General features: G+C 41.7%; 1 protein-coding gene across 1 annotated transcript in view; it reads left to right on the plus strand.

The window, feature by feature from the left end:
- Positions 1–3,663: 3,663 nt before the first annotated feature.
- The window catches only part of MEI4 (meiotic double-stranded break formation protein 4), a gene marked incomplete at both ends in the record, with an annotated part of 150,514 nt that continues 140,565 nt past the window's right edge, over positions 3,664–13,612 (plus strand). The window contains one exon of the mRNA XM_081094743.1: positions 3,664–3,745. Coding sequence (XP_080950869.1) covers positions 3,664–3,745 — 82 coding nt within the window. The remainder of the gene's footprint in view (positions 3,746–13,612) is intronic.

A 13,612-nucleotide genomic window follows, 5' to 3' on the forward strand; every position in this document is an offset into this window, starting at 1 on the left:
CCATTATACTTATTTTTGGTTTATGTTAAAATGGCTAATAGTTCTATTCTCCATCTAAGGTAAACCATTTTCCTTTGTGTTTTCATTTGAAACCTGAAAATTCATACATAGGGACCATTAATAGTTTCCTATGACATATATTGATTGGCATTTAATGAATTTGCTCTCTTAAACCCATTACATAAAAGGAACATGACTTTCTAAAATGTTCTTTTCCGCCTCTCTACTCAAGCCCCTTCAAATACTCTGCATTCAAGTGCAGTGAGCCACAGGAAGAGCTAGGAGACCGTAGGTGCATCTTTGCACATTCCCACCTTCCTCTGTTCTTTATAAACTCCTTTAGAAAAGTGTTTTGGGCCATGGCACACACAGCCAAATCACAGCATTTTCAAAAAAGTAGTTTCTAAAAGGAACTAATTAAATATTTTAAAATACTGAGGATCAATTCATATCTACAGGATAGGGCAGAAGTATATATACAGTTCTAAGTATGAGAAAAGTATTCTTACATTATTATTTATTAACAGGCCCAATGCACGAAATTCATGCAAGAGTAGGCCTTCCTTCCCCCGGCTGCCGGCACTGGCTTCCCTCTGGTACCTGGGACCTGGGCTTCTCTTGCAGCTCCAGCTTTCTTCCAGAAGGTCATCTGGAAGGATGTCCGGTCTAATTAGCATATTATGCTTTTATTATTATAGATTATTGTATTATTTTCCATACAAACAACTATAAACCACCCTTTTCCCACCCTGTATATTCAACAAACTTGTATTGATTACTTATATAGTCCCACTAGGAACGAGTAAGATGAAAACTACTATGAACATTTGTATAATTTTCATGAATGTTATATTTCTATTATAGTAATTCCCTCTGCCTTATCCTGGGGGATACATTCCAAGACTTCCAGTGAATGTGTGAAACCACAGATGGCACCCAACCCTGGTTATACTATGTTTTTTCTTATGCACATATATCTATGATAAAGTTTATAAATAAGGCACAACATGAGATAAAAATAATCCTATATAATAAAAGGCTAATATGCAAATCAACCAAACAGCAGAATGACCGGTCGCTATGATGCACACTGACCACCAGGGGGCAGATGCTCAATACAGGAGCTTCCTTCTGATGGTCAGTGTGCTCCCATCAGGGGAAGTGCCGCTCAGCCAGAAGCCAGGCTCATGGCTGGCGAGCACAGTGGCAGTGGCGGGAGTGGGCCTAAACCAGCAGTGGGACATCCCCCGAGGGCTCCCAGACTGCGAGAGGGTGCAGGTCGGGCTGAGGGACCCTTCCCCTGCCCCCACCCAGTGAGTGAATTTTGTGCACCGGGCCTCTAGTAATTAATAACAAAATAGAACAATTGTAACAGTATACTATAATAAAAGTTATGTGAAATGTGGTCTCTTTCTCAAAATAGCTTATGTGACTGTACTTACCCTTCTTCTCGTGATGACGTGAGGTGATAAAATGCTGTTAAGTGGAGAACTTACACCTTTGCACTTAGAGGGAGAACTTTAAGATTTCTCTCTGGCATACCCAGATTGCCAGAATCCCTACTCTTTCATTTTTGGGCCATTGCTACATAAAATAAGGGTTATTTGAACACACAGGGATTCCAGACAGTGGATCTGCTAACCAAAATGACTGCTAAGTGATGCAAACTCAGCTCTTGTATAGTGATGGAGTGGGCCAACATGAGATTTCATCAAGTCTCTCAGAATGGTGCACAATTTAAAACTTACGAATTGTCTATTTCAAGAATTTTCCATTTAATATTCTTAGACCACGGTTGACCTCAGGTAACTGAAGTTGGGAAAAGCGAAACCACAGATGGGAGGGAAAAACTGGATATACTTTTATCAAGTCCATAACCACTACCTCTTCAGAAGCTCAAAGAAAATTGTAAATTGCACTCAAGTAAATTACTTAGATATCTATGTAAGGCTTGATGAGAAAGGATACAGTTTTGTTAAAACTGACTCTAATGTTTACTAACAGGATTTCAGGGATTGCACTATGTTTTGATAGTTTAGCCATTTATTTTAAATAACAGACTGTGCCATTGTAAGGGCAACAATCACGCCTCAGTGAGTTCCTGGCCCTTAATAGTAGTTCAATTCAATCTGCATATTGAATGAATGAGTAGAATGGAAGTCTGTTTCACACAGGCAGCAACATAAGGCAACTTTGCAACATTTCCCTTGTTCAACTCTTGATTATACCTGTGACAGATGAACAATGATTGAATTTTACAATTTCTCAAATAAGAATAGTGAATACAGTAAAACATTAAAGTACAAGATAATTCAGTGTTGGCTCAACTAAAATTTATGTCTGCAGGAATAATGAAGAATGATACATTAAACAAATTACAATAGACTCAAAATCATTGACTCTCTTTAATGAGCAAGAACGCTTAACCTTTTAAAGAAATTTATAATAACTGATTGAATGAAAATGGATATCTTCATAAAGGAAGTTCATCCATTTAGTAAAATAAACTGAACAAACCTCCATGTAGAAATGCTTGGTATCTTATTCTATAAATATATGTTAAGACATCTACCCAATAGCAGCCAGCACTGTGTGCAATACCAAAGAAGACTACAGAAGACGCTTACGATCTGACTGGGATTCTAAAGTCTGAAAGAATTTTGGAATGACATAAGGCAAAACAGGATTTAGAACATGGATGAGCAATGCAACGTGAAAGATAAAAAGTGTGCAAAATCACTCTTAAGTCACAATTTCTTGAAAGAAATGCAAATATAATTTCACTTTTGGAAAAGGAAAAATTGTTTTAGAACTTACCCCCTCTCTCATCAAAATCAATGCTTTTTTTTAAAAAATATATATTTTATTGATTTTTTACAGAGAGGAAGGGAGAGAGATAGAGAGCTAGAAACATCGATGAGAGAGAAACATCGATCAGCTGCCTCCTGCACATCTCCCCCTGGGGATGTGCCCGCAACCCAGGTACATGCCCTTGACCGGAATCGAACCTGGGACCCCTCAGTCCGCACGCCAACGCACTATCCACTGTGCCAAACCGGTGATGGCATCTTTTTTAAAAATATATTTTTTATTGATTTCAGAGAGGAAGGGAGAGTGAGAGAGAAGCATCATTGATGAGGGAGAATCACTGATCCGCTGCCTCCTGCACGCCCCACACTGAAGATCCAGCCCACATCCCGGGCAGGTGCCCTCAATTGGAGTCCAACCGGGACCTGCTGGTTCCTAGGTCCTTGCTCAACCGCTGAGCCAAGCCCGCTGGGCTCAATGGCTCTCTTTCCAGGAGAAACGCCTCCAAGGCTTTTTTGTTTTTCTTCCAGGTCTGGATGGCACTTCCGGCGAACACGAGGGGGCGCACTCCGGGAAGACGACCTGGCTTTCCTTTCCGTCAGCGGAGCCTGAAGGCCCCAGGGCACCAGGGCTCCGCAAGAAGCTGGAGGCGCTTTTCCGCCACCTGCCCCGGAGCCGGAGCCAGCGCCTTCTTTTCCCAACAAGCAGCCATCGGGGCTCCGGGGGCCAAGGGTGCGGGAGCCTTGGGGTGTCGGGCTTTCTCACTGCCCCTCCCTGAGGGCAGGAGGCCGGCAGCTGCTGTCTGTCAGCCCCCGCCACCGCCTGGGTCGGCCCTCGGCCTCCTGCCGCCTGGGGATGGCGCAGAGCCCGGGCCCCAGCGCTTCCGGCATCGGCTCCCCACTAAGGGCACCCACCCCCCGCGGCAGCAGCCCTGAAGGTAGGTGGGGGGCCGGCACCCTCCCTCCCTCCCGCGGCTGGCCTCGTGCTCCCGCGCCCAGTCCTCGGGCGGCCCACGTGCTGCTGGGTTGGACCCAGCCCCGCCCTTCGCAGCTGCGTGCGGCCCGCACACGCCTGGGGCTTCTCTTCCCTTAAAGACGCCCATCGCCGCCGCCCTGGAGACGCTGCAGTTCCGGAAACATCGCCCCGAGTGTGTGGGGTTCTCTGGTGTGCACCGCGCCCCTGAGCCTGTCCGAGCCTGGCTTGACCGCCAAGATGGTTCCCGAGGCGCCCTGGGGAAGGAGAGGCCATTGGCGGGGAGCTCCGGTTACAGGGGAGGAAGGGGGAGGTGCTGTAGGTGTCATGGATGGGACCCACATGGTCTCCTCGTTCCAAGCTTTCAAAGACGTGGTTAGAGATGGGTGTACAGGTACATGAGGAACGTTCAGGAGGAAATGGCATTAGAAGGACTAGAGGAAATGCTGTGGACAGCGAGGCTTCGGGAGAAGCCCGCGCCTTCAGGAGGGGTAAGTACCAGATCTTAGAGAAATCGGGGCAGAAGTGGGGAATACAGATGAAGGGATCGGTCAGAGTAAAAGCTAGAAGCCGGCGTGCATGGAACAAACAATGCTTTGGTGTGCCCAGAGCAGTGGTTCTCAACCTTGGCTGCACATTAGAATCACCTGGGGATCCTTTTAAAATCCTGATTTCTTTTAAAAAGATTCCCAGGTGATTCTAATGTGCAGCCAAGGTTGAGAACCACTGGTCTTTCAGGAAATAAAACAGGAGTAGCTTGGATTGAATTGTGAAAGGCTTTGAATAGCTTTATGGTCTGGAAGTACACAAATATTTTGGATATGAATTTCATTTGGTTCCGCAGATTATAAAGAAGTGTTCTGTTTTTAATATGCATCAAATGCTCATAATGTAGAAAGAACACACAATACCATGGACTCTTGTTCATGAGTAGGATATATTTGTCATTAGCAATATTTGTGTCTAATTAATTATACTCGATCAGTTTTTTGTTTGTATTGTCTTTTTTAATAATTACATCAAGAGATTACTGCCCTAGCGGGTTTGGCTCAGTGGATAGAGTGTTGGCCTGCGGACTGAAGGGTCCCAGGTTCGATTCCGGTCAAGGGCATGTATCTTGGTTGCCGGCACATCCCCAGTAGGGGGTGTGCAGGAGGCAGCTATTTGATGTTTCTCTCTCATGGATGTTTCTAACTCTCTCTCCCTTCCTCTCTGTAAAAAAATCAATAAAAAAAAAAAAAAGAGAGAGATTACCTGTGTTTCATGTGGCTTCAGTGAGACTCAGTCACTTGGCAGAGATGTGTGTTGCTATCCACTATTCTAATTGTTTTTATTGGGGGAGACTTTAGTTGGATTTTAGATCAAGTGCAATAATTGGGAGCTTGTACAATCTGGATGACTTTCAAAACAGGGAAATGGAACACCATTGACAAAATTCAGAGGTACAATTTGGGCATGGAGGTCAGGAGCACAAATTGATGACTTTATCGTTTTTATTTTTTTTTCATGAATGATGGCAGGCATACCAGTTTTTGGAGCCAGATTTCCAAAACCAGCATTTTGGAAAACGTTACCTTAGATATGTTTTAGCATACATAGAGATGTTTGGAGTCCAGTGGATATTGTGGTGACGATCAGAGAGAATATTTTAACTCTTTCAGAGGGTAGGTGTATGTCAAATGTATAGTAAACTGCTATACAAAGACACTTGAGGCTGAAGGTCAGTCACAATTTAACAGAGTCAGTTAAATTAGGTTTGGAGCATTTTTGAGGTAAACATATGACTGCACTGGGAGGCATGGATGGGGGGACCTGAGGGATCTATCAGAAGGCTGATGCAGTCATAAAGACACTAGGCATTCATGGTTTGAAGCAAAAGTAGAGACACTATATTAGGTTTTAGAACTGATAGGGCTTGGTCTAAAGCAGTGGTTCTCAACCTTCCTAATGCTGCGACCTTTTAATACAGTTCCTCATGTTGTGGTGCCCCCCAATTTCATTGTTACAGATTGAACATAATTAAAGCATAGTGATTAATCACAAAAACAACATGTAATTATATATGTGTTTTCTGATGGTCTTAGGCCAGTGGTTGGCAAACTGCGGCTTGCGAGCCACATGCGGCTCTTTGGTCCCTTGAGTGTGGCTCTCCCACAGAATACCACATGCGGGCACGCACTTACGGTGCGATTGAAACTTCGTGGCCCATGCGCAGAAGTCGGTATTTTGTGGAAGAGCCACACTCAAGGGACCAAAGAGCCGCATGTGGCCTGTGAGCCGCAGTTTGCCAACCACTGTTTAGGCCAGTGATGGTGAACCTATGACACGCGTGTCAGGTGACACGCGAACTCATTTTTTTGGTTGATTTTTCTTTGTTAAATGGCATTTAAATATATAAAATAAATATCAAAAATATAAGTCTGTGTTTTACTATGGTTGCAAATATCAAAAAATTTCTATATGTGACACGGCACCAGAGTTAAGTTAGGGTTTTTCAAAATGCTGACACGCCGAGCTCAAAAGGTTCGCCATCACTGGCTTAGGCGATCCCTGTGAAAGCGTCGTTCAACCCCCAAAGGGGTCGCGACCCACAGGTTGAGAACCGCTGGTCTAATGAATAATCAGGGAAGTAGTGCCACTAAAGTCAGAGCAGAGTGTTTTAAGACTGGAGGAGTGAGAAGTTGAAGGAGAATTTGCAAGCAGCTGTAAGGTTTGGCAATTACATAATTTTCAACTTTGGAAGGAACAGTAAGCTTTGGTGGTGGAGGTGGTTAGAGGTATTTGTTGTTGTTGTTTGTTGTTTTACAGCTGGCAGCAACCTGAGCATGATATCTTGAGAGACAGAAGTCAATACAGAAAAAGAGATTGAGCCAATAGAGAGGAGATGGTTGGTGGAGAAGATACAAAGAGTTTGTATGCGATTAGTGTATATCCTTAGAACATAGCTTATGGCTTAGAACAGTGGTTCTCAACCTTCTGGCCCTTTAAATACAGTTCCTCATGTTGTGACCCAACCATAAAATTATTTTCGTTGCTACTTCATAACTGTAATGTTGCTACTGTTATGAATCATAATGTAAATATCTGATAGGCAGGCTGGTCTTAGGTGACCCCTGTGAAAGGGTCTTTCGACCGACAAGGGGGTCGCGACCCACAGGTTGAGAACCGCTGGCTTAGAAGGACAGGAAGATGTTGGCCGTTTGTGTTGAGGAGTGTATCACAGAGCTTCCTTAGATGCTAGCAGAGTGCCCAGAATCCAACTTGTTTACCTGTCTATTTATTTGTTAGGTCAGTCAACCAATTTTTTTTTCCAGAGCTCATCACATGTTAGTTACAGCGATTTCTGGACAGGTAATGATGACATCCAACAACTAATTAAATAAGGAAAACAGTTACGGTTGTGACAACTGAAATAAAAGTATGGAATGTTGAGAGCATATGTATTAGAGGGAACTGACATGGTGTAAGGGTGCTAAGGAAAATTTTCACCAACTCGGCCATCCCTTCTCCATGCTGTCTCACTATTATCTTATAATTTCTGGTTCTCTGTTCACTGTTGGGCTCAGCCTCCCCTCTTTTGGGGTGGGAAAATTTTCAGGAACCAAGGCTTTGCAAGGATCTTTCTAAAGCCAGTTATTGCTGTATTATAGTGCCTAAGTATGAACTAAGTGGCCACTTAATTTTATTCATGCTACATTGACTCCCATTAGGGAAAGGCAAGGGTTTGGAGAATGGCAAATCAATAGTCAGCCACAGCCACCACTGACTTCGCCTCTTCACATCCTTTGAAGGAACCAGAACCAGCACGGATCTGTCAGTTCTTATTAGTAATTTTAGTCAATGAAAGCTAGTAGGGTTTTTTTTTTCTTTCATTTTAAATTTTAATGCTCTCTGGGTCAAGTGATTGGGGAATAAGCATCCACTCCTGTTTCTATCTGCAGGGAAGAAAACATACTATTGCTGCTAGGATTTTGCATTTATATAGCACTTGAGTGTTGGCTAAGTGCTTTTACAATCAATTTTATTGTCAATGTAAAAGATAACCTAACATCACCCCTGTCAAAATTTGTTTGGTGTGATTCTGAGAAAAGGGTCTTTTGAAGACTAGATATATAAGACAATGCGAACATCATCTGAAGAGAATTAGCTATTAATAAAAGACGTTAACCACCTGGTACTTTTTGTTATCTGCCTTTACAAGGAAAGAAGGAAAAGAAAAAACTTATAACAGTAGAAGTACAACCATGCAGGAGGACAACCCCCTTTATGACTTGGTTTGTAACTAGGGCACCGAGGGAGGGATGTTTTACGAGTGACAATATGTGTTCTATAATGTATATCCTTAAAGCATTAGGTTTTATTTAGAGCAAGTGTTGGCAGTCTTTCGGTACAGGGCCAGATAGAAAAATATTTCAGGCTTTGCAGGCCATGCTCTTTCTGTAGCAACTATTCAGCTCTGAGGTTGTATCACTCAGGCAGTGACAGGCAATACGTAAATGAGTGGACTGGCTGTTTCAATAAAGCATGGTTTATAGAAGCAAGGGCACTGAGGTTTGGCCTGCGGGCCACAGTTTGCCGACGTCTGATCTATAGCACTTCTGAGATTCCTTGGCGGAACAGAGGGTGTTACATATTGTCTTGATGAATAGTCAGCTGAAAGCTCTGTGAAGGCAGAGGCTTGTCTTGTTGACTATTATATCCCTGTGTCTAGCAGAGTGCCTGACAAGTAGGAGACAAACATATGTTTAAACTAAAGGATACCTGATGGACAATTATTTGACAAAGGTAGGTGGGATCGTTTTATTTTCAGATTTTCTGGTCCTATAACGTGTATCCTGTGATACTACTGTATTGACTGGAGTGCTTAGTTCAGAGAGCAAATCCAGAGGGATGCCCGAGGAATGAAAACGAGCTGGTGCTGTGCAATGATAGGAAAGAACATAGGTCCGTGACTCTCCATCAGTAAAAGCACATACAGTATTACACCCTTTGGAAGGGGCCTGAGAGAATATATTCCAATCTCTTACCCAGTCTAGGGCTGTCATGGTTTGCCCTGCTCTCTGTGGCTTAGCTAACATTTATGCTAAATATATTCCTTTTGGCCCTCCAGATCTTCCCCATCCCCCTTCATCCTGCAGGTCACGCATTCCTTGCTCTCTCCACAGTCATAACGATGATCCGGTAGAATGAGAAGTCCAGCTGCAGTCAGGCGGTCCTCTCCTCACCTTGCTCTCCCTCCCAGTTCTCGTAACTGTGCCCTCCTCTCATCCCTTTAGACCAGTGGTTCTCAACCTTGGCTGCACATTAAAATCACCTGGGAATCTTTTTAAAATCCTGATTTCTGGGCCTCGTCCTCCGGAAATTCTGTCTCTTTGTTATGGGGTGAGGCCACAACATTAGTGACAAAGAGACAGAATTTCCAGAGGATGAGGCCCAGAAATCAGGATTTTAAAAAGATTCCCAGGTGATTTTAATGTGCAGCCAAGGTTGAGAACCACTGCTTCCTGCAGGTGAAGGATGCCCCTGCCCCATTGCTGTTATTAGTGGGCCCTGGGACATTGTGCTACCCCTTTGGATTGCCCACACTTAGAAATAGTCTCTTTATTAAACTCCTCACATTATCCGCATTGAGGTACAATTAGCTTTCTGCCTGGACCCTGATGGATCTAGTATTCTTACCACTTCTTTCAAAGACACCTGCTGTTTGTTACTTTTAAGTCCTACAAAGTCAGTGACTGTGGTTTCTGTTTTCTTATTATCACAGGATATCAGCTGAAAAATCACCTGGAAGGTGATCCCTTTAACTTTTTCTGTTTAGAGTTTGGGTACATTCTGCTTCATCCCTATCATATCTCTCTGTACTTGAATACCTTATACAACAGGGAACTCACTACTAAAACTCTCCTCTTTAGACACATCTGACTAATAGAATATGTATATACACCTTGCAACTACTGTCCTTGTCTCATGGGGTTTCATGGAACAAATCCAATTTATATTTCATCCCTCTGTTCTTTAGGCAGAAGGTTTTTTAGTTCCTTTACCATTTCTATCTGTTTATAAGTGGGCTGCTTAGAACAGAACATCTTTTTCCATGTGTACTTCTGATCATGCTGAGTTGGGCATAAGCATGATAACTTTACCTAGAAGCCTGCCTCCAGTGAATGAATATGAGAAGGACCAACACCTCCTCTTTCCTTGCCCTGCAAATGAAGGGGGAAACATTATCCACCCCCACTCTGTACTCCCCACCTCTGCTGGTTTAAGTATCACATCATATGAACAGTTGTCTTCAATGATGGTTTAATTTTCCCCCTACTATTGGATTTGTCTATATTTAAAGGTCATCTATCAAGAGAGTAAAGTAGTTTAGAAATTGCAGATCTTTAGAAGGCTGGCTGCTATCCAGTTTTGTTTTGCTTTCCCTCAATTATCGAAAGGACACTAACCATCCTTTTATTACTTAAGGAGGCAGTATTTAAAGTATTTTTCTCACCTTTTTATTTAGGTTTAAAATCTGAACAGCAGATATCAGCATACTTACAGATTTTTAGTATTTTGTTCCTTTTCTTTGTGGACATTTACTCTGAGCTTACGGCCATTACTATACCTCTTGCATTTTGAAATTTAACAAAATAGTATATTGACAGGCAATATTATATGGTTGGTAGTCAAATTGACTTTAAGAAAATGTTCTGAAGTAGGTTCTTAAGTATAACATTCATTTAAGTCAATTTTTATAACGAAACTCCAATTTATTTTTTAACAGGCCTCTGAAATATCTGTCAGGTTCTTTAATTCTTCCTTCTGATTTATTCAGTGAGCTCATTCCCCATTTCATTTTTTATTAGATGGCTTTCACCATGGCAGAACTCCAGTGTCCTTTGGTTTAAATCTGGATGAATAAAAGAAAGAAAACAACCCATTAGAAAGTAGTTTTGACTGTTGGACAGAGAGATGTGACTTCCTTAATCTTTAATATAATTGTTCAGAAATATATTTCAGAGGTTGTGCCGTTTCCTATGCCTTCCTTCTATTGCATGATTAAATAACAAGACAAAACATACTTTTGATCTTTTTCAAATTCTACAGATGGGTTTACAATACCTGATTGTATATGATCCATTTCTTGTGATCTCTTGGAACAGTGGTAGGCGAAAACTATTTTCTTTCTATTCTGAACTGTTTGTATACTTTACCTAAAGCTCTATTATTCATGCATTAGTTTGTATTTTATTTATTTTCTTATTTGTCTGCCTTCCCCTGGATGCAAAGCTCCTAAGGGAAGGCTTATCCATATATCCACTGCCTGGCACATTGGTGCTGAACGTTTGTTGGCAGAATATAACGTTCTCATGACATCCTGCCTTCTTATAATAGAGTATAAAACACTTAGGTAGCTCTCAAGAAGTTGCTGCTTCCTAAAAAATACATTTATGTTATAAATATGTGTTTTAAATAACTCTTATAAAGGTTGTTGTGCTTTTTAATTTAAAAAACCAGCCACTATCCATCAGCTATCATATATTTGATAATTATAAGCACTGTTTCATCGATTTAAAGAATAGATTTTTACAATTACATACATTTCCAATAAATTCTCATCAAAATCAGTTTGCCAAAACCCAGATTGTAATACTCTAAATGTAGTAGGCATGCAAGTAACTATAGCATAATGGTGGTTAGCAAATGAAGCACCCTTTATAGCTCAAAGACCCCAGCAGTACATTTTATATTCGATTGCTCATATAAAAATCTTCAATAGTAAATAGTAGACAAACTCAAGTTTCCCAGTATATTTTTAAAAATATGAGTACTAGATAAGATCAATGAGAAAGGCTCTGATTCAAACTACATGGCAGGAACCCGGCTTCTTGAATTATTAATGTGCTTACCTCATTTTCATCTCTCATTGATAAAAAGCCAGGTTCAGCAAAGTAGTAAGGCAGTGACTTCAGAGAATAGTTCCAATGGTCTGAGTAAATATTGTATCAACATTATTTTGGACATTTTGTACTTTGCAGTACTTTTAGTATGTGTTTCTGACTGGGGTCCATCACTTACCAATCTAATAGTGGAACCATATCCAAGTCTTTCCTCAGCTTCTCTCCTTCTTTCCAATCTGGCAGCAAGCCCTGACATTTCACAGACATCTCTCAGAGCTTTCCTGTTCTGTGTGCATACTTTCAGCACCCTGGCCTCCTCCTGCTTCCAGCCCTTCTTTACTGTGTGGTGTCAGTAGTCCCTTGGCTCCATCCGACCCAGATGAAAACTCTTCCTAAAACACCATTGGCTCACTTCACTCATCCACACAGAAGACAACACCTGTTTCCAGCTGTCCACTGAAGTAAGTTCAAAGTCCACTGACTGACTTTCAAGATCTCAACCTCCCTCTACTATATTATTTTCCTTTATTCCCTAAAATATCTTATTCTTTAGTTAAGGAGATCCACGTGATCTCCCACAAATACTCATGCCATTTGTCTGCTGTCTGCTTTTACTGTCCATCCCATCTGAAGTGATCTTTTGCCCCCTCTTTGCCTCTGACTTCTACTCATTCTTCAGGTCTTCCAGGGCTGTTCCAGAGGTCCTTTCTCCTCCTTTCACATCAACCTACATGAGTCTCTTTCCCTGAGCTCTTCATAGATTTATATAAGACCTATGTGGAGGCACAAGCTTTGGAGACAGTTGGCCTGGGATTGAATCATAGCCACAAACTAGTCTCAAGAGGACCAAGCATTGTGTCTGATATTGTTCATAGAGGTCACATGCTTTAAATAGTATCTCCTCAGTAACTTTATAAGTTAAGTACTATTTTGATTCCCATTTTAAATGGACAGACTTAGACACAAAGAGGTTGAGTAACCTGTCTAGGTCACACAGGTAGTAAGGAGCTAGCATGCTTGGCTCTTGGACCCGCTTTCTTAGTCCTTATGCTATTCTTGCCTCTTCAAGGCACATTTGAAATGATTTGTGATGGCGACTTTTAGGATTAATTGACATGCGGTATTCTTTCCTGTCTCACTGGGAGTCTTTGGGAAGAAACATCCCTCATTTAATAGAGCTTTTGGTGTTAGTGGGCCTGAATGTGTGTGTATGTGTGTATGTGCTTCTGTGGTGATAAGCTGAGATGGATATCAAGGTTGGCACAAGGCAATCAAAGGGCAGTTCAAGGAGGCCCAGTCTATGAAGGTTACACTTAACCCTACCCCTAAGCCCAAGATCTGTATTGTAGAAAGAACACAGGCAGAAAGATTAATATTAAAAACAAAACACAGTTCCACCACTTGTTAACTAGGTATCCTTGAGGAGGCTACCATCTCTGAACTTTAATTTCCTTAGCTCTAAAGATACTAAATTCTAACTCACAGAATTATTTAGTGAGATAATTCAATGAAGTGCTAAATGTAAAATGAATGCATGTTGTCCAGTAGATGCTAATGTTTTCCTTTGAGGCTCTGTGGATTTTGTCATCCCTGCTGATGCCTTTCCCTTTGTCCATGTAAGCAAGAAGGCCATCATTTCCTTCACTTTGCCTGTCTTCCCTTACGTACTATCTTCTTCATGAAGCTTTCCATGATCCCTTAGCTGGAATTAATCTTTCCTTTCTGTGAACTATTTCACTTCCAACCCTTTATCATACTCATTCATGTATAATACTAGTGGTCCAGTGCATGAATTCGTGCACATTGAAAGGAAATTAATTAGAAGAAATATTTTAAAATTGCTATTTGCCCTTTATAATAGAAGTGTCAATCAAACTCACAATCGACATTGACAGATCGAAACATACACGTGCGATTGGTGCCAGCGAGAGCTTTAATATGTATCA

This window comes from Myotis nattereri (assembly GCF_964212035.1).
Source record: "Myotis nattereri genome assembly, chromosome: 6".
Lineage (NCBI taxonomy): Eukaryota > Metazoa > Chordata > Mammalia > Chiroptera > Vespertilionidae > Myotis > Myotis nattereri.